We start from the raw sequence: 22,293 nt of genomic DNA, 5'->3' as shown, positions 1-22,293 counted from the left end.
GAATATTGCTAAGTGCGACGTAAAACTAAACTCACTCACTCACTTTTATGGAAAAAGATGTTGCATGTTATGGTAGATGAACATCTATTTGATGCTTTAAAAATCTAAACATAATTTTATCTGTCTATATTATGTAAGTCTTTATTCATGTGTCATACTAGCTATCGTTCTAAATCCAGACCATGTCGCTAATCTACACCAGGAAACAGGAAAAGCCATACATTCTTATTATTCACACGACAGCTTGCGTTTACGGGGAGGAGAAAGTAATGGCCGTACATTTTCTTCATGTGCGCATGCGCAAGAAACATCAACAGCTTTGTATTCCGACTGTGCCACAGTTCGAATGTTTACATTGTCATGTGTGATACTGACATGTAAAGATGGATTCAAATTGAAGATGATCTGTACAATACGAAGTTGAAATCCTTATATAAACAACATCAGTTGAAAATGTTTGGCTGTTGTGCCTCGCAGGTGAGTGAACGGACGTCAAAGAGGTCCACATCTCGTTATGACAGAAAACAGCTGATTGTTCTCCACATTGTTACACAAACTTGACTTTCGTTGACAATATTAAATTTTAGATTTGGCAAGAGAGCTGCTTGCAGGGCGCTGTTGACTGTCATCACTCTTACTGACTCAGGGGTCACTGAATCGGGCACTAACTAAATTTATCGCTTTGATGTCAATAAGCAAGTGTCACTCACTGTTTAAAGGTAGCCTAAGCTGGTCTGAAGCATCATCATAATGTTCATAATATGTGATATAGGCATGGACAGACGTTGTCATTTACTGCATACATATGTATCAGGGATCACTAATGCTGGAAATTACATGATATATGCGGGGAGATTTTACATGTGAACTTTGGAAAAACATACAAAAAGAGAATTATCCATTTACTAGGTTTGGAGAGTGTTATACTGTAGTACATGTCATGAAACCTGATGTTCATGAAGGAAGCTATGCCTTCCTCAGACATAACGACTAGGTGTCATGCTGATTTGTAGTAAACCTGTATTTGAGATGCCACATTTGCTAATAATACAGTGATAAAATAAGAGCTTCACTCCTTACATCCTTATAACAGACTAATACTGATTAGACTAATCACAGTACCATCTTTCACAGTAACAGGAAACACACATCCTAGGTCACCAACCATTCTATTAATTAATGCATTCTGGTAAATAATTTGATCGAAAAGAATTTCTTCAAATGTTATTATCTAGAAACAAGAGTTCGATTTCATTCCTTGATTAGCCTTGCTGTGTGTTACTATTGCTGTGACCGTGGGACTGAGAGAGAACTTACCATGATTAACACAGGACTCATCTCCTTCACTGCAGCACCACTTATCCTCAGCAACATTAACTGACTGATGACATTCACAGGGGCATTTGCTCTATGTTACATTTTGTCTGGTTTGTTTTTGTAATTCCAGCTGATTGAGGTACTGGGTATTTCAAAATTTTATTTTGTCCAGAGTCATTGCTTGGCTTCAATGGCGCCATGGTGGATAGAGGAATAAGGGCATATGTCATCATTTAAATTGTTGCATTGCATTATAAATATAGAAAATACAACATAATGTTAATCTCTATATCTTGTTTTATGTTCATTGTGAATAATCCATATTATACACCATGTACACCCTCATTTCAAAACAAGTACCAAGTCAGATTGTCATTTGATATCGTTCTCACAATGGGATTTAGATCACTGTAAGATCTACTGCATCTATAGATCATAAACTGAAAATGTGAACACATGCATGTAGGATATGTGTTTATTGTTTGTGTAGGGTAATCAGCGTGGCTGACAAATACATGTCATCACAATAGTAAAAGCTTAAACTGATGATCGGGGAAGGATGCCACACTCAGATAACCCTGCTTTAGTTGTCAGTGACATCAAGCTGACATGTCGTGACCTTCAGTTCACCCACTCAGGTGAATGATGCCAGCTGCCTCAATTTGGAAGTATTATTTCATAAAGACTTTGACAGGAACAAGTGTGTGGCATGAGTAGCACCACCATCTTTAGTTTGTTTACCTATCAGTCTCGGGATATGTCTGGTCGAACATCATTGTTGGAAAACTCTGACATTATGCTCTGAAGAACAGACATTTCTTCTTAGACTTGTAGCTTGATATGATTACACAATGCCATTTAGAAAGTGGTCAAATGTAACATATGTCATATTTGGCATTACACTTTCTTTGTAAAGTAAAGTATGACATAAGTTATATAGCTTGATATTGTTTACCATTTGAAAAGGTTCATTTGATTTCCTCTGAAGTGTGTGACATTGTGTGTGTATAAAAGTTTCTCTTCATGGGTTGTTCGATCAGGCCAGAGCTCAAATATGTATAGCCATGGTATACATCACTATATTTCTCTTGTCCTTGAACATGTCCCAGACAGTAGTCTTTCAGTACATGCAGCCGTATAATTATTTAGCTGACAACTTGTGGCAGGATCTCTCAAGCAGTCTGGTGCTCTTTAATCTTTACCATACAACTGAACATGTATAGATCACAATTCAAGTGTCCGATGTATAGGTTCATATTGCAGTGATGTAACTTGACCTACGAGCAGCACACTGATATAACTCTTCATGTATCACACACCGTTACAACAGGCCCAGGATGATGTGTGCTCCTTACTGATACATCATTCTGTGTTTATCTTCCATAGTCATGATAATGTTGCCATGGTTATTACCATGAAGACCCTGTGTATCACCATGGTGATGATCATGATAATGTTGCCATGGTTATTACCATGAAGACCCTGTGTATCACCATGGTGATGATCATGATAATGTTGCCATGGTTATTACCATGAAGACCCTGTGTATCTCCATGGTGATGATCATCATGATGCTGAACATGATGAATACCGCTACACCAAGGCTGTAATGATATCTCGTGTTGTTTATGTCATGCTTTCCTCGCTGCTCCATTGTAGTGAACTAATCACTGCCATTATCATAATTACTTAATTAGGAATGTTAGCATGGTACATACACATGGCAGAGAGGTTAGTTGTTATGCTGCAAGTCCAGGTTGTGGGGATTATGTAGTGCAGGCTGTTTGTAAGCACATGCAGTTAGATCCTTAATCCGAGGCTACCATGGTTTTGTCATGTTTAAGTGTGTCAGTGACTCTGACTTGTCAAGCCAGGAGGACAGGTATAATTTTTCATCGTCCATAAGATAGTAACAGCAGTCTAGCTATCTCTGTAGTGAGACTGAACTGATTTCATCTGCAGGAGACAGCTGATAACCAGTGACTACTTTGTAAAACAACAATACTGATGTCAAGCACTTAACTGTATAATGTTACATGTAACGTTGTATCATGTTTTTGGGAGCTCAAGTGGCCCCATTATCTCAGGTGCTTCAGTGAGCTGTGTGGAGTTGCATTCTTTGGGTGAACCAGGAGCATATAATCATACTTCATAGGTTTGAGTTGGTGCTGTTCATGTTCCTAGGTCTGTTAGCACGAAAGTGGTAAATGCGGAACATCTGCATCATGTTTGGGTTTCTTCCGTCATCCAGCTGACCTACCACGATATGTATTATAAGTGTTATGCTGACACTCAGACATTTAATGGGTTATCTCTACTGTGTCTGGGTTAGACATGGTCCCAAGTTAGCATCGATTGTTGTTTCTCAAAGTGTTGCATGGAACTACAATCAATATAATACAGGCATAAGTCTACGCATATCCAAATAAGAATGTTGTTGTTTTTAATCATGTTACTAGGTGGCTTGCTGTTGTGGTCCAGCATCATGTGCTCTGTGTTGCAAATGTCTACCGAAGATCAACGAGTCAACAGGGTCGAGGATCATGTACACCATCTTCTTTATACTGGTGTTTGTGGTGGCCTGCCTCATGCTCTCTCCACAGCTGGAGGAAGTCTTCAGGGAGAAAGTGAGTAGCGTTCAGTAAACTGTGTACCAGATGTGTTTGGTTTGTGTGCTTCAGACATGACCTGTGTGTGTGACATTGTACCAGGTGTGTGTGGTTTGTGTGCTCCAGATATGACCTGTGTGTATGACATTGTACCAGATGTGTGTGGTTTGTGTGCTCCAGACACGACCTGTGTGTGTGACATTGTAACAGGTGTGTGTGGTTTGTGTGCTCCAGACACGACCTGTGTGTGGCATTGGTCCAGATGTGTGTGGTTTGTGTGCTCCAGACATGACCTGTGTGTGTGTGTGACATTGTACCAGATGTGTGTGGTTTGTGTGCTCCAGACATGACCTGTGTGTGTGTGTGACATTGTACCAGATGTGTGTGACATTGTACCAGATGTGTGTGGTTTGTGTGCTCCAGACACGACCTGTGAGTAGGGGGACGCTGTGCCAGATGTGTGTGGTTTGTGTGCTCCAGACATGACCTGTGAGTAGGGGGACATTGTATCATGCAACTAAAGGAACAGCGCAGAAAGTGGAATGCACCTACATTAGTGATATCAGAGACATGATAACTGCTGACTGACAAAGGGAGAAAAAGTGAAATTTTCTTCCACCATAAAGTCTGTAATTTTAAAAAGCCTATGATTTCTTCAAGGATGGAAATGAGGAGGTCCAAACATGCAGTTACTGTAAGTACATACAACGCACTGCCTGTGCAGTTAGGATGTCATCTCACCAGCTCAAAAAATTGTTGACAACCTGTTAAACACGTGCACATTGCATTTCGCGCTGTTCGTTTAGTTGCCACTGCACCCGTGCAACAAACTAGGAAAATGTACTAATACATGATTGCAGTATCTTAAACAAATTTTTTCATTATGTGAAACAAATAATGCCATTTTTTCTAGAGTTGGTCTGTTGTTTTTATTGCACTCTGTGTTGTTTTGATTCTTTTATGTTTATTTGTTTTTGTGTTAAAAAACTGTAGATAAGCTTCATACTGACGTTATAGATGAACGTGATTGATGTTATCATATCAAGGTAAAAATCAAAGTCTAAATGCATCAAAATAAAGCACTAACTTGCAATGGGCAAAATGCAAATGCAAACTATTTGCTGAAATTCATCTGCAGCACTTGCACCCGGGTGTCAAACCAGCATAGTGACAATCCAGTCTAAACAAGTCTTGTCTGTAAACTGTTTCCAAGGAGCTCGTGTCAAATTAAGGCTGTTGTGGCTCATAGGAAAGTTGTTATCCGTAAAGTATCATACTTTTCAAGTTAACATTTATTACCGTTCATATGGTCCAAAAGAAAGCACATATTTTCATTTCACTATCATTTGAAATGAGAAAATGTCATATTACCAAATATTAAAGTATATTCGTTATTCAAGGTAGTGTGAAGTGTTTGAAGGTTTTGATAAATCACAACCACTGTAATGTTTTCTCATTGAAGATAATTTAAGTTTGTTCCAAGATAATTTCATTGCATGTCATGAGAGATTGGTATTTTCAACCTGCTTACATGTAATTCAAGTTAATATTGGAAGTTAATCCCCTATCATGAATGGCAGCCAGTTTAGTCCAACCTGTATTGATTATATTCCAGGCAGGTAAGAACCTAGCAGAATCAAACCATGGCACCTGTGTACTTGTGGCATATTTCAGCTGACTGTTTGCTGGCCCAATATTTGCGAGTGTAGAAACTCTGCGGCCATGTTTGTGATGTTGCTTGTGATCCCAAGACTGCCTTCCCTTGATTCTGCCAGGCGTAAATCTATATCAAACACAGCACACTGGGGCATCACATGTTGGGGCATTTGTTAGCCACAACAGCTTCCATATTGCTAGTACGTTCAGTTTCACTAAAACCAGGACCCTGTTGTTTAGTTGTTTGTGTGCATGGCAACTCATGAAAGCAGGCTAAAGTCACTTACATTGTTATGCTTGTATCAACGTGCAGGGAGCATCCTGTACACTGGATGAAAGTCATGGAAAAAATGGACTGTTTTGTGATTAAACTATATACAACAGTTGTGTAATCATCAAATGGTTGTGTCCATGTGGCTGACTTTGTCCACTAGTCGATCTTTTTGTGCAGATTTAATACACTTGTGTGTTAAATTTCTCAGGCCCGTTTTTGTTAATTGGTTTTGCCTAGGATGTAGTCAGTTGTTGTGCAGGGCGTAATTATGTAATTAGAATTATTGAACCTGAAAATATGTGCACATCTTTTATGAGGTTGATGGATAGTAGACTGTCATGGCATACGTGTATCAGATCATCTAGGATTTGAGAGGACTCAGCTTGGCTTTTTGACACAAGTTGATGGATCTTGTATAGTGTCAGTCAGTCAGTCCTTCCAAAATTAATCCTTATGCAAGGTAGTAGTTCATTTCTCACAAAACCAATCCAGGTTGAGTGTTACAACAGAAGTAAGGGTGGCAATGTGGACAGGGAGAGTGGATGGAATTGAAAGTGTTACAACAGAAGTAAGGGTGGCAATGTGGGCAGGGAGAGTGGATGGAATTGAAAGTGTTACAACAAAAGTTAGGGTGGCAATGTGGGCAGGGAGAGTGGATGGAATTGAAAGCTCGGTCTAAGATCAACGTTTCCTTACATGTTTTATCCCAACATAAACTTGTCCTTAATTATCATTTTTAATAAAAGCAGGAGTGAACAGATATGGACTTTTCATCATTCAAAAAACACTTTCTACAAGGAAAGGGAACTTGAGTTTTTTCAAGCAATGCCTTACAAATTTAGTTTTTTCAACGAAACCCTCCCCCTCCTTAAAAACAAGTGATTGCTCCCTTCAAGATTTATGCAAGTCAATAATTTTCTGTTGACCTTGTTGTCAGTATAATTAATTGTTGTAATCCCATGATACTGTTATGAAAATTGGCATTAAACCAGAATCTGAACCAACCAGTTTGGCCCCAGAAAACTTAAACCAGCAGATTAATAACAATATTGCTCTAGTCTAAATCGATGAATTTTATAAGTGGTTTACTCATAGTAATATCAGTCACTGCATTGTCTGGTCCAGATATGATTAATGACAGGCTTCCATCATATAGATTGAGTACTGAGAGACTCAGATTACAATCAACACTGTGTTTTTTCATGCTTCAGGTGCCATCATTCAACGACACATGTGTCATGTTGAATGTGGGCCCCAATTGCAGCCGCCTGATGGGGTATAAGGCTGTATATCGCCTTTGTCTGGGCGTGGTCATCTTCCACTTCCTGCTGATGTTGCTGACACCCTTCGTGCCAAGCAGCAACCACTGGCGTGCGTCAGTACACAATGGGTAGGTGGTACAGTTACTCAGGCTATTTGTGGTGAGTTTCTTTTTTCTTGATGTCATGTTACAAGGGTGAAACTTGGACATGAGGAAGAGAGTAATGAAATTTCTGACAGTTACAAACACCAATTAAATTTGACAGTTTGTGCATGAAGGGCAGTTGGAGGGTTTGATGCCCAGCATGAGTACTTTGTGAGAGGTTATTTGTGTAGGTTTTCGCCTCTTTCATCTTATCTTGATAGACACAGTTATCTTGTAACAGAGCGTATTTTGTAGATCAGTGTGTTTCTTACTACAGGTACTGGTTCTTCAAGTTCCTGGTTCTGTGCGGCCTGTGTGCTGGGGCTTTCTTCATCCCTGCAACGTACAGTCTCTGTAAGTATGAAATATTGATTTATTTTTTCAACTCTTATGTTAGTTGTACTAACATAATAACTGTTAGTAGTCATAATTATTTTATCATCTGGTTGACTGAAATATTTGGTGTTGTTTTCAGACTGGATGTACATTGGCATGGCAGGGGGATTTCTGTTCATCCTCCTCCAGCTCATACTGCTGGTGGACTTCACTCACTCCTGGAATGCAGCTTGGTAGGTAGATGGTGGTGGGTAGTAGTACAGTGTCTGTCTGGTCCATGGAGGGTGGTGAGCAGTAGTACAGTGTCTGTCTGGTCCATGGAGAGTGGTGGGCAGTAGTACAGTGTCTGTCTGGTCCATGGAGGGTGGTGGGCAGTAGTACAGTTTTTTGCTTGGGTGGGCAGTAGGACAGCGTGGTGGGCAGTAGGACAGTGTCTGACTGGTTCATGGAGAGTGGTGGCCTAATCAATGCTGTCCAAGTTCTAAAAATGAATTTTGAAAAATGTTGTATTTTGAAACTGTCTAGAAATAGATTATCTCAAGTTTACTACAAAGATTAAAAGCCATTAGATATTACAAACTATTATATTACCAGTCTACCTTTTCACATATTCCAGAGGAAACACTAGAGGCACATCTGAATACTAATGAAGTGGATCTCTTCTTGTCAAATCCTGGTTATTTACAGATGTCGTTAGAGTTATCTCCCCTTGAATATCAGCAAAACCATTGAAATACCATTTCTAATTTAGTGATTTTTGTTGAAATTTATAGGTGCATGGCATGTTGTTTGAAAATCATTTCTCCTGTGAACGAGAAGATATAAGAAGTGATAAAAGTAATGATTGAAGTCAACCTTGTGTCAAAAAATACATGTAACTTGCAATAAATTGTAATTTTGTAGATAGCAAAATGACCTTATGTATCTGTTTACAGTTCATGCCTGCCCACATTTACTTGAGTGTGTTCGATTGTTCGTAAACAGTGGACATGTCCATTATCTCTTGCTGTGTTGGCATGATCATAGTGACAAGTATATAGTGGCCTTGTTTGTTTCTGTTTGTAGGGTGGGCAGGAAGTCTGGCACTGGCGCCAGGAACAACTGTGGGTATGCAGGTAAGGATAACAGTCACACAACCTGGGGAGTGTTCAGAACCATGAGCACCCATGCTGTTGCCTCCTGGAAGCTCTCGCATCGTTCCTGAATGCACACAAGCGCTTTGTTACATTAAACCATTCGTGACTAACTCTTGTTATTCCAGGACAAGCCATATAGCTTCTTGTCTTCTTGTTGGAGGTTATGGAAAGGGGCGAGTGTTGTCAAATGGCATTATAGTACCTGATGAAGGAGCAAGCATACTCTCCGAAACGTTGTGTTATTCACTTAAAAGAAGTTTACATCCATCAGTCTTTGATTTTTCCTTTTTTCTTTTTTGAATAACATTACGTATGGTTGCCATCTTGATTCACTTGATGATGTAGCTTTGAGGATGGTTCACAGGTGGTTATGTACCTATGCTTTGCCGGGCACAGGCATTCAGGATTGAGCAGTCATGGGCATTCGTAGGTGCTCATGGTTCTGAACATGCCTCTGGTGGTCTGTGTAGTGTTGCATCCCTTGTTCATAAGTTTGTAGTGGATTGAATCCCAGCGGTTGGTCATTCTCTGTCTAAACTATATCTTGGTGTGTGCAGTCACCTTGTCTGATGATTAGGCTTCAGAAGTTACTTGCTATCTTTTGGCTACTCACCCAAACATTGTTCACTGTTTAGATACATAGATGAATTGCCTGTCTATCTTCACTACAGGCACCCTGATGATTGCTGTCATATTCTTCATTATTGCTGTGCTGGGTGTTGTGATGCTGTTTGTCTACTATGCACCAAATGACTGCAACACCAACAAGATCTTCATTGGCATCAACACCGGCCTCTGCGTGACCATCTCCATCATCACCTTGCTGCCGTGTACAGAGAAGTGTATGTGCATGCCTGGGCATATGATATGTACACCTAAGCATAAGACATGCTATATGGAATATGTGTTTTTGTGTTTTATGCCCACATTTATATCTTTAACTTGCCATTCTTCCAAGAAAAATCAATTCTCCAAAGTTGTGTAGCTACATCCCAGTTCATGTTGGTTATAAACACAGTAGTAGATAACCGTCATTTTGTATTTGTGTGTTTCTCTCTGTTTTTTAAGAGTTTCTGTTCAGTAATTCAGACACCTGACTGTTGGATTTGATATAAATCATACTTACCTACGAAATGAATGTGTTGTGATGGAACGTTCCATCATAAACTTCCATCACTGTGTGTGTGGATGTCATGTAATACCTGTCATTTTCAAGTTGAAGGAAGTCATTTCATGAAGTGACAAAGTGAGTGAATGAGTCTAGTATTACATCACACTCAGCAATATTCCAGCTATATGGCAGCGATCTGTAAATAATCGAGTCTGGACCAGACAGTCCAGTGATCAACAACACGAGCATCGATCTGCACAATTGGGAACCGATGACAAGTGTCAACCAAGTCAGCGAGCCTGAGCACCCGATCCCGCTAATCTCCTCTTACGACAAGCATAGTCGCCTTTTATGGCAAGCATGGGTTACTGAAGGCCTATTCTACCCCGGGACTTTCACGGGTCTGAAGTGACAAAAAGGGTCAGCCATTTCACGTCACTTTGTGCAACAACAATCAATATACTTCAGTCATTTTATGAAATTTCATTTCATCTGTATGTAGTGGACATGGGATGTGACTGCTCCGGACAGAGCAAATGTCAAACAAACGTGTGTAAATGCTTCAAAGCCAAGCTGCCACAATAGTTTTAACTGTTAGTGAAAATAAGTGATGTTGAAGTTGTGAAATACATTTGTAGATTAACTTATTAAGTAAAATTTTATAAAATGACAAAGATTATTGATTGTTGTTACACAGAATTCTGCAAAATGGCTGACCCTCTGAGTCATCTCACAAAATGACTGAAATTTTTAGTCACTTCATGAAATGACTGATTTCACAATCTGACGGTAACATACACACTGCATATGCCACTTGTGTTCTGCATGCCATGTTCCCTGTGTCATTGTTCTGCTGTTTGTCTACAGTTAACCCCAATGCTGGCATGCTGCAAGCTTCTGTGATCAGCCTGTATGTTCTGTACCTCACCTGGTCAGCGCTCACTAGTGAACCCCCAGAGGAAGGTGAGTCTACCATCCTTAGTGAGTCAGTTGTTCCCAATCTTGGTGGGTCAGTTGTTGCCATCTTTATGGGTCAGTTGTTCCCATCCTTGGTGGGTCAGTTGTTCCCATCCTTGGTGGGTCAGTTGTTCCCATCCTTGGTGGGTCAGTTGTTCCCAGCCTTGGTGGGTCAGTTGTTTCCATCTTTACAGGTCAGTTTTTGCCAACCTTGGTGGGTCAGTTATTGCCAACCTTGGTGGGTCAGTTATTGCCGTCTTTAGGGTCAGTTGTTGCCTTCCTGGGGTCAGTTGTTGCCATCCATGGGATCAGTTGTTGATGTCCTTGGGGGTCATTTCATGCAATCTTTAAGATTTCACACTTAAGGGAATGTTGCCTCCCTTGGTGACAGTTGATGTTACCATCAGGGTTCAGTTGTTGCCACCCCTAGGGATAAGTTGACACAGTCACAATGACATGAAGTTGTTCTTGAATTAGATGTCACTGATCTACCTTTGACAATGTTAAGTCAGTGTGCATACCTGTCAGAAGACTGAAGATTGCCATGACTTGTACCACTATGTATAGCTAAACTCCCATTTAACTGGTATGGGGCACTATTCTCTGCAGTCTGGGGTAGATTGTAACTGTAGTCATGAAGCTGACTTTTCATGTGTGAGAACCGAGAGAAGTAAATATGCTGAAGATATTCCTTCACATTTAAATAGATAATCATCTGACATTTTGGTCAAGTGCTGATTTAGATGAGTGAATCCAGACATGCTGGTCGCTTTCAAAGCATCACATTTACCGGTACTGAATTCGGGAAAATTCTGACCTTAGGGCTTGTATTCCAGTGAACATCTTGGAGACCTTTGCCACAAAGACTCAGCGCCTGACCCAGCAGAAAGATGCCCATGCCGTGAAGATAGGTCAGGTGGGTCAACACTTCCACCGGGAGGCCAACATGTCTTCCATGTATCAGTGCCGACCAGATCCGTCTTTCCCAGAAGCTGATCTCATCTCCGCTTACGCAGGCCTCCTCATCATGTTTATCATGGCGGTGTACTCCAGGTAGGTCTTTCATGGACGTCTTTCAGGTGAGGAACTATCACCATCACGTCTGCTGTTTCAACAAACTCATTCCAAATAGGGCTTTCAGAGCCTGTCACAGAGCTGTAACAGATCAGAGACCTACTGCCAAACATGTTCTCACTAGCAATACTCAGGCACCAATAGTATATGTTTAGTGGTTGATATCCTTTAATAGAGAATGTGGTATCTTCACATACATGATTATTCACTCTGTCCCAGGCAATGTTGCAACTCTTTTTATCTGATGTGGACATATACTGTGTTAGTTAGGAGCCATAACTGCCTGTTGATGTAGATTGAATGGGTCATTCGAAACACCTGTATTCCATCATAGTGGTATATGGTATGAAGCTTGGTGGATGGCAGTGGTGTTGAGGAATGTTGTGCTGTACTCTTGCTGGCGTGTTTCAGTGTCAGGACATCCAACCAGTCACACAAATTGGGCATCCGGCGGGGATCAGCCGCAGTGAGTTAGCTCAGTTATCTAGGGAGATGTTTGTAAGGGCAGCTTCTTCTCAGTATGGACAATTTACTCATCTTCACAGGATTCATAAGTGTGGTTATATATCTGTGACATTCCAATCTCAAGCATTCGTCATTTTGTAATGAATTGTGTGTCTGTGACAACTCTGCTCACATCACACTGTAATGACATTTTATCAGTCATGAGTCATATCATCTGTGAAGCACCACATTGTGAGCTGATCCTCATATATACCAGCTAATCTGTACAATGAAGAAAGAGGACTACTTTTTCATCTACTCAACTTCTAGAATGCCTATCAAAGAAATCTGTACAATGTTGTCATGGCATGCTTTTATGTCTGAACACATCTACTCGATTCCTCTTCAGGGCGGCAAGACATGGTGCTGCTGTCTCATGTATAAACGTAAGTAATCTGTTTCCGTTCAACACATATGCTCCAGGGCTTTTGAAACCTGTCATTTATTGCAGGAGATATGCTACAGGTTTCTGAAACCAAAGTTTATTGTAGGACAAGTGTTTGCTATAGGTCATGGTCTGTAGAGTACAGACACAGTTGATTATTGAAGGCCATGGAATGAATGGTGACAGTCAGGGGGCCTTGTCATGACATGTCAGTCGTCTGTGTGACTGTCTGTGTGTCTGTCTGTGTGTCTGTCTGAAGTGTTGACATCTTTGTCTTCTCCAAAATGTCAGTGGCTGTGAACTGAAGCTGCACTTGGATGAGCCCAGCAATTGCTTCTTACAATATAGCTTCCATGGCCAATCAGTTTTCCCAACCCTGTTTATATATCATGCTGTGTGTGAAGATTTAACCTCAGAATTGTAACCACTGAACAGAAATTGGGTATTAAGCGGGTTCTGCCACTTCCCACAAGTTGCCTTGTGGTATGGTGCTGTCTCAGTGGGCTATTACTATGAAATGCTATGACATATCATTTGTCAATTTAGGAGATTTTTATTCCAAGCAATACTTCAACCAACATATCTACACTTGTTGATCTAGTATTAGTGAGCAGTAATTTATTCTCTAAAATTCTGGGATTATCAAGTTGAATTTTATCTATTTTATCACAGAACTATTATCTCTAAGAAAAGCTCACTAAATTCTATAGCACTTTAAGTCATGGCAACAATACTGGTATTGACATTGCCATGTATCAGTATAAAATTTGGTATACAGTTACTTGTGGGTATGTCCAGTAACACAGTATGTTTGTATTAGTTTATACAGTTTGTATTGTTTTGTGCATACCTTTGATGTGATGTTTGGTGTGATCTGTCTGGGTTTTTTTCTGCTTCAGTGTGATATTTCTCATCAAAGATACTATTCCTAAAACATTACCGTGCGGTACCACACTAGCACTGTTGTTACCTTAAGTGTAAAACTATCCATTGTTGTCCAATAACACCCAATGTCTTACAGGAGATAATCCATCAGTTCATGGCGGGCAGCAGGTTGTGCAGAATGAGGCAGACGGAGTTATCTACTCCTACTCTTTTTTCCACTTTGTGTTCTGTCTGGCTGGACTCTACATTATGATGCAGCTCACCAACTGGTACAGGTAAAATGGGAGGGTACAGGGGAGAGGGGAGGGATGCATGGGAGGCAAGGGTACAGGCACAGAGACGGAAGGGAAGCATGGGAGGGAAGGTACAGGTACGGAGAGGGGAGGTGCATGGGAGAGAAGGGTACAGGTACAGGTATGGAGAGGGGAGGTGCATGGGAGGGAAGGTACAGGTACAAGTAAGGAGAGGGGAGGTGCATGGGAGAGAAGGGTACAGGTACATGTACGGAGAGGGGAGGTGCATGGGAGAGAAGGGTACAGGTACAGGTACGGAGAGGGGAGGTGCATGGGAGAGAAGGGTACAGGTACGGAGAGGGGAGGTGCATGGGAGAGAAGGGTACAGGTACCTAGAGGGGAGGTGCATGGGGGAGAAGGGTACAGGTACAGGTACGGAGAGGGGAGGTGCATGGGAGAGAAGGGTACAGGTACCGGTACGGAGAGGGGAGGTGCATGGGAGGGAAGGTACATGTACGGAGAGGGGAGGTGCATGGGGGAGAAGGGTACAGGTATGGAGAGGGGAGGTGCATGAGAGAGAAGGGTACAGGTACGGAGAGGGGAGGTGCATGGGAGGGTAGGTACAGGTACAGGTACGGAGAGGGGAGGTGCATGGGAGGGAAGGTACAGGTACAGGTACGGAGAGGGGAGGTGCATGGGAGAGAAGGGTACAGGTAAGGAGAGGGGAGGCGCATGGGAGAGAAGGGTACAGGTACATGTACGGAGAGGGGAGGGAAGGGTACAGGTATGTGATGTTGGGTAGAGCTAACTGGAGTGGGATATGGGTACAGGCAATTTGGAAGGAATATGGATATGTGATGTGAGGGTACTGAGAGATATGATAGAGGGTGAAGGTGCATGGGTAAGATACTGGTATTTGGGCAGGGAATTACAGGAGTAGGGTAGGGTACAGTTAGTGAGGGCAACAGGTATTGGGGACTGTTGGGAATAACAGTTACATTGGGACAGGCTGGAGGTATGTGGGGTTTTTAATGAAAGTGGATGTGTTACAGTTATGAAGGCTAGGGGAGGAGGTATATGGCGAGTTACATACAAGTGGGCTATGGGTAACGGTATGTCCGAGTTACAGGTATGTATGATTGTGATTTTGGTTGGGGAAGTACACAGATAATCTAAGATCCTTTCTTGTGTTTTGACTTCAGACCTGAGGAGACAAATATAGACAAGTTTGGGCTGAACTGGTCTGCAGTGTGGGTAAAGATGGCCTCCAGCTGGGTGTGTGTAGCCATATACACCTGGACACTCTTCATCCCCAAGTGCTGCCCAGGACGGAACCTGTCCTTCCCCAGACCACGCCAAGATTCAGTAGATGGAAGGCTTGAAGAGGAACGTCTCAATGATATGCCAAGATCTGGGTCCAGGTCATCAAATATATCTTCAAGATCAGTCGATGAGGATCCACGTCCGGGATCTAGGATGTCTAGGTCAAAGTCTGCTTCCCGTGATAAACTAAACAGACAGTCCCCTGCAGGGACTCCTATTGAGGAGCGACCTAGCTCCAGATCATCTGCAGCATCTAAGTCAAGGGACAGATACAGATCACCAGCAAGGACTCCCATCGAGGACCGACCAAGTTCAAGGTCAACAAGAAGATCAAGGTCACGTTCACCTAAAAAAGATAGAGACAGACAGAGCTCAGTATGAGTGTATTTCATGTGTGTCCCAAGGTGTTGTGATATGTAACAATAAAAGTCAAAGTTCAAGGTTGTCATGAAGGTCAAGATCACAGTTACTCAGAAACTGACACAAGTGTGCAAGGCGTTATGATATGTGACTGTTGATGACACAACTGTCCATATTTGTTTGTTTTTTTCTTGTACTTCACCAATCATGCTAATACCTCAATTTCTAGCTGACTCCTATGTCCTAGAAGAATTACTTTTGATACTCAGACTTCAGGTTCACTACAAATGACCATTGTATATGAATATTCAGGTATTCACACATGTTTGTACAGTTTGTATGAAAACATGCTGTTTGTGAACTAGTTCAATTTGTTAAATGATAACAAATGGATAAGAACTGAGAGTTTGAAACCCCAAGTACAACACAGGCAAGGCTTTGGAGAAACTTTATTATTTGAATTAGGAATTGTCATTATATAACTGGTGACGGTAACCATAGCAACTTGAAAATGTTTCTTTAATCATGTTAAGTAATTATTGAACATAGTGTAATAATGTTCATCCCTTTCTTGTTGGTTCACCAATGCCTGTGTCAAGAACTTTTTGTTGTTTCTTGTGATGCGTTATGTCGGTTTGGTATCTAGCAGAATCTGTCATCAAAAGTGAGGAAAAGTATTAAGATTGTTCTGTTGTGGAATTTTATAATTGAGGTTTCATTGACTGTTCACTTCAGGACCATTTTGAAGTTAAGGATTTTTTAGAAGTATTGTCTATTGATTTGGCAACCATTTTGTGATTATAATCAAAAGTAATGACAACATGACAGTTGTTGGTATGTTCCAGAACTGAGCCTCATTGTGTGTAGGAATCTATCTACTGGGCATCTTTATGTAGGAGTCTGTGTATAGGCATCTGTGTACGGGCATCTTTATGTAGGAGTCAATGTGTAGGAGTCTGTGTATAGGCATCTATGTATAGGAGTCTGTGGTTTGGAATCTGTTATATGCACATGGAAAAGAAGCAACCCACCTTATTGCCATATTTCTAGCAATGACATTTTCTAGCATTATGTGGAATAGAATAATATGTAGTTGTGACACTGGCTGTATATTTCTCTGTACAACATGTACATTTCCCGATACTCTGTTACACTGGGATTATTTGTCCCCAAACAACATGAACTGTGAGTGACATCTATTATTTTTCCATGTAAAACATTGAGTAGACTTCCCTTTATGTGTTAGTGTTGTCAGTTGACTATTTTACCAAGCTCTTTATTGTATCTTTGCAGATCATATTGTTATGGTGATAAAACTGCTGGTACCAAACTGATTATGTAACTGGTTAAATACGTTGTATAGAGTTTGTAAAAATGATGCAAGAACATTATGAAGTTGCATGAGTTGCTAAGTAATTTATTCATGTACAGCTATCAAATATGTTGAGGTGTATGACAAAGTTACTGTAGTGATAAAGGTGTATGACAAAGTTACTGTAGGGACTAAGGTGTGTGATAAAGTTACTGTAGGGACTAAGGTGTGTGATAAAGTTACTGTAGGGACTAAGGTGTATGACAAAGTTACTGTAGTGATAAAGGTGTATGACAAAGTTACTGTAGTGATGAAGGTGTATGACAAAGTTACTGTAGGGACTAAGGTGTGTGACAAAGTTACTGTAAGGATTAACATATATAATAAAGTTAATGTAGAGATCAAGGTGTATGACAAAGTTACTGTAAGGATTAACATATATAATAAAGTTAATGTAGAGATCAAGGTGTATGACAAAGTTACTGTAAGGATTAACATATATAATAAAGTTAATGTAGAGATCAAGGTGTATGACAAAGTTACTGTAAGGATTAACATATATAATAAAGTTAATATAGAGATTTAGGTGATGACAAAGTTACTGCAAAGATCAATGTGTATGACAAAGTTACTGTAGAGATCAAGGTGTGTGACATGTATGACAAAGTTACTATTGAAATCAATGTGTATGCCAAGCTTACTGTAGGGATCAACATATGTGTATGACAAAATTACTGTAAGGATTAACGTGTATGACAAAGTTACTATTGAGATCAGTGTGTGTGACAAAGTTACTGTAGGGCTTAATGTGTTTGACAATGTTACTGTTGAGATCAATGTGTATGACAAAAGTTACTGTAGGGATTGACATGTATGACAAAGTTCCTATTGAGATCACTGTGTATGACAAAGCTACTGTAGGGATTAATGTGTATGACAAAGTTAATGCAGAGGTTACAGTGTATGACAAAGCTACTGTAGGGATTAATGTGTATGACAAAGTTAATGCAGAGGTTACAGTGTATGACAAAGCTACTGTAGGGATTCATGTGTATGAATGAAATTAATAACTAATAACTAATAACTAATTATGTAACACTGACTTTGAGATATGTAGCATGTTACTGTACCCAAGCCACCATTTTGCCACATAAATATACATATATGTTGAACTGTTTAAGGATATTCTAAATTTATATCTTGTGTGATAAAGGGTCTAGTAATACATTATTTCTAGACAGATCGGCAGAACATAGACTCTCCATGGAGCAGTGGTTGCTTGGCAGTTGTTCTAACCTACAAAGTAGACATTCCTTATGGTCAACATGCATACATGGTAGACTGTATGATTGAAATTAGATGCATGTGGTTAGAATTCTATATCTGACTTTCTGTTCCCGAAAGAATGGACGTTAAGTATCATACTGGTGTGACCTCATGTCTGTCTGTGAGAATGTGGACTATCTTGTGGACTGTCTCATCAATACATTCACCTTGACATTCCTGCATTTTTTTGTAATATTTAATGGCTTCCAAACACCTGACTTTACATGAGTCAGTGATTGAAGCATTATAAGATTACTCCAAGAAGAATGGGAACATTTCTGCAACTGAAGCCAGTGAGAGGTAAATGTGATTAACTGTATCTGTTTAGGAGAGTGTATTAACAATTCTAGTTTGGTATGTTTCCATGAGAACATTCTCTGGCCTCAGTCAGTGACTTCACTGTAGACACCCATGTAAGTTTCCACATTGTTCTAAGCCCATTCCATATAGTGTTTGTGGTAAAATGTCCTTAAAGGTCTGATTAACTTCCTCCTGTATCCTTGCCCCTGTGGTGTGGGGCACCAGGCACTAAGATACTGACATTCCTTCAGCTACAGTGACACTGACCTTTGACTCCCGACCTTTTTGCCATTCATTGTTGTTTCCATTGTTTACATATATATTTATATTGTACTACTTGTAAACATGCCAATGTAGCTGTTGAGGTGCTGAAATATTACAGATTTATTTTGTGGAGCATTTTCTGTTTGAGAATAACTAAGTATGTGCAATAACTTGCTTCTAAAGTCTCTCTCCCGAGACCATGTGCATCATGTCTGAACGCAAATTAGTGCTTGTATTTATCATGTTCGTGGTGCATGACAAAGTGTATGTTACTTATGTAAAGGATTGAAACAGAAATTGCCTTGGTGTTGCAAAGTGGTAACTGTATTTGATAAGCTGTTATTGAAGATTTTAAGTTACTTGAACCCAACTCACTCTCTTACTTAGCAGACAAGTTGCCCTTACAAGCATTTTACTGATTCTACATTACAAATCCCCAATAAGAGACATTTATGAACTATGGGTAACTCAAGTGTTAAGTGGTAACCCATGTTTAACATGGCGTCTGAATGCCATGTCATGAGAAGTTCTCGTATGTTCATAGTCTTCCATTAGCTAGTTCTGGAATATATTTGTGAAAGCATTCATGAGCACTTTGTTGAAATCTACAGATGTTTAACATGTAGGATCAGCTGACAATATATGTGATTGTTGGTTACTGCCATTGAGTGGCTATTGTATCCTGTACATCAGTAGAGGATGTAGAGAGTGTGTACGACAGGTGCCCTCTACAAGTGTCTGTCTGAGACTGTTGCAGCACCTTCAGCAGATAGTTGGTTTAAGGAGACAGTCCCTCAGGAATATTTTTCAACCCATCTTTGTCTCTAGTTGTGTATAACTGAAGGCCCCAGGATGCCATTTTGTATTTGCTTTAGTATTTTGAGCATTGTTCTTTGTTTAGTTCAAGACTCTATTCCAGTGATATTGTAGAGGTTGTAAACTATCAAATCAGGGCCAGACATACCAGGGATGAATATTGTGAGCATTATCCAGTACATTCAGCCAAGTTGATAAGACTGCCCACTTAGTCAAGTGATTCACCTCTCACAAACAGCATCTACATTTGGGACCTCTCCTAACATGAAATCCTCAAGGAGAGACCCACATTGGTTGTTAGGCAGCTGTTCTAACCTAGAATCATCAAGGAGAAACCAGCATTGGTTGCCAGCCGGCCACTCTCACCTATAATCTCCAAGGACAGACCAGCAGTGGTTGCCAGGCAGCTGTTCTAACCTACGCTCTCTAGGGAGAGACCAGCAGTGGTTGCCAGGCAGCTGTTCTAACCTACACTCTCTAGGGAGAGACCAGCAGTGGTTGCCAGGCAGCTGTTCTAACCTACACTCTCTAGGGAGAGACCAGCAGTGGTTGCTAGGCAGCTGTTCTAACCTACACTCTCCAGGGAGAGACCAGCAGTGGTTGCTAGGCAGCTGTTCTAACCTACACTCTCCAGGGAGAGACCAGCAGTGGTTGCTAGGCAGCTGTTCTAACCTACACTCTCCAGGGAGAGACCAGCAGTGGTTGCCAGGCAGCTGTTCTAACCTACACTCTCCAGGGAGAGACCAGCAGTGGTTGCCAGGCAGCTGTTCTAACCTACACTCTCTAGGGAGAGACCAGCAGTGGTTGCTAGGCAGCTGTTCTAACCTACACTCTCCAGGGAGAGACCAGCAGTGGTTGCTAGGCAGCTGTTCTAACCTACACTCTCCAGGGAGAGACCAGCTGTGGTTGCTAGGCAGCTGTTCTAACCTACACTCTCCAGGGAGAGACCAGCAGTGGTTGCCAGGCAGCTGTTCTAACCTACACTCTCTAGGGAGAGACCAGCAGTGGTTGCTAGGCAGCTGTTCTAACCTACACTCTCCAGGGAGAGACCAGCAGTGGTTGCTAGGCAGCTGTTCTAACCTACACTCTCCAGGGAGAGACCAGCAGTGGTTGCTAGGCAGCTGTTCTAACCTACACTCTCCAGGGAGAGACCAGCAGTGGTTGCTAGGCAGCTGTTCTAACCCATAATTTCCAGGGAGACGAACATTGGTTGTTGGAGATTATTTTATCTTTGGGTCTCCATGGGGACAAGAGCAATATATGATCTGTTGTGTAGCTGTAGGGGAGATGTTAGCTCATTCAGCTGGGTGAGGTCAAAACCTTTTTACCCAGTGAAGTTGGGTCAAAAGCCCCTTGATGTTAATTTCTCTCTAGTTGGCCTGTCCTTTCTGGTGATTTGACATTCTGTTATCATCAGTTCATTTATGAGAAGGGGGCGGTGGGGTAGCCTAGTGGTTAAAGCGTTCGCTCGTCACGCCGAAGACCCGGGTTCGATTCCCCACATGGGTACAATGTGTGAGGCCCATTTTCTGGTGTCCCCCGCCGTGATATTGCTGGAATATTGCTAAAAGCGGCGTAAAACTCACTCACTCACTCATTTATGAGAAGTGACTGAGAATATGTTATAGTTATATTTTTGTCATGCTGTTATGCTTGTGTTGTATATTTATTGTGTAGTTTCCCCACATACCAGAACCAAAAACTGGAAATTCCCCAGGTTTGGAGAGGTTGTATGATGGCATACACATATGTCTTACTTGTAGTGGTATTGCTCATAAAATGTATATGCAATTTATGCAATTCATTTTTGCTTTTCCATCTTAGATTCTTCGTTGAATTTTGCATTTGCATGCTATTTTTTATATCTGATACCCATTATCTTGTGTCAGTTAATCCATATGCTCTCAGTGGTCTTGGTTGTAATGGTATTATGCCTGTCACATCACATACACCCAGAAAAATAGTCCTCCTGTGATATGTGATCGCAAGACAGGTATTTATTGCAGTTAAGATGGTTGGGAAACTGTTAGTTATTTTGACATGAACCATGTATTTGAAATATCTTGTAACTAAGCAAACAGTTGTGCCATAGAAGATGTGTGTATGTGTGTGTGTGTGCTGGTGTTTGTGTGTGTGTATGTGTGTGTGTGTGAGAGAGAGAGAGATATGTGTGTATGTGTGAGGGAGAGAGAGAGTACATTGTGCTGGCTTTTTGTAGGCTGTTGTACAGTGATGTAAGACATGTTGTCAGGTTCTGTTTGCCACAATCTGACTGAATCTCTGATCATTTTGATAAAGTCCAGAACAGGCGATTGATGTTTTAAATACACTGTGAGCATTAAGAGCTGATTGACTATTACTGTCGGCACCTGCACAAGGTAACTGTAGCATCACTCATATTGTAACTCTTTCTTGATGACCTTTCTCAAGTGCTGTGTTCATCTTTTACAACTGGCCCTTAACTGTAAACAAGTACTTGCACCCTTTTCCTAAACATATATGTTTACAGTGTTCCCAGAAATTATTGAGAAAATCTTTGTTTTTTTTCTAATGATGCTAAGATTGGAAAAAGGGCTTTCACTATGCACTAAGCATACTAAATAAGGGAGACAACTCTTGAAGGCTTAGAAGGCAGCTCATTACGTCAAGAGTTATCTCCCTTGTGTGAGCAGACGGCTTCCTGTGTTGACATGGCAGAATTTACAGCAAG

The 22,293-nt window shown here is 41.0% G+C and overlaps 1 protein-coding gene across 1 annotated transcript; it reads left to right on the top strand.

Annotated features, from left to right (window-relative positions):
• Positions 1–311: 311 nt before the first annotated feature.
• On the top strand, positions 312–21,365 carry LOC137277370 (serine incorporator 5-like). Its single transcript, XM_067809074.1, has 13 exons — positions 312–477; positions 3,777–3,944; positions 7,068–7,246; positions 7,539–7,615; positions 7,737–7,830; positions 8,663–8,712; positions 9,405–9,575; positions 10,712–10,807; positions 11,638–11,854; positions 12,287–12,341; positions 12,729–12,765; positions 13,786–13,924; positions 15,085–21,365. The coding sequence occupies exons 1-13, from the start codon at positions 454–456 to the stop codon at positions 15,584–15,586; spliced, it is 1,809 nt and encodes a 602-aa protein (XP_067665175.1). The 5' UTR covers positions 312–453; the 3' UTR covers positions 15,587–21,365.
• The last annotated feature ends 928 nt before the right edge of the window (positions 21,366–22,293 follow it).

This window comes from Haliotis asinina, chromosome 3 (genome assembly GCF_037392515.1).
Source record: "Haliotis asinina isolate JCU_RB_2024 chromosome 3, JCU_Hal_asi_v2, whole genome shotgun sequence".
Taxonomy (NCBI): Eukaryota; Metazoa; Mollusca; class Gastropoda; order Lepetellida; family Haliotidae; genus Haliotis; species Haliotis asinina.
The sequence above is the reverse complement of the archived record's forward strand: the minus strand, read 5'-3'. Positions and strand labels throughout refer to the sequence as shown.

Bases quoted from the DNA above. Each gene is read 5' to 3' on its own strand.
- LOC137277370 (XM_067809074.1), top strand. From the start codon at position 454: ATGTTTGGCTGTTGTGCCTCGCAG. The intron at 10,808-11,637 runs GTGAGTCTACCA...CTTGTATTCCAG, and splicing joins TAGTGAACCCCCAGAGGAAG to TGAACATCTTGGAGACCTTT. The intron at 13,925-15,084 runs GTAAAATGGGAG...TTTTGACTTCAG, and splicing joins CAGCTCACCAACTGGTACAG to ACCTGAGGAGACAAATATAG.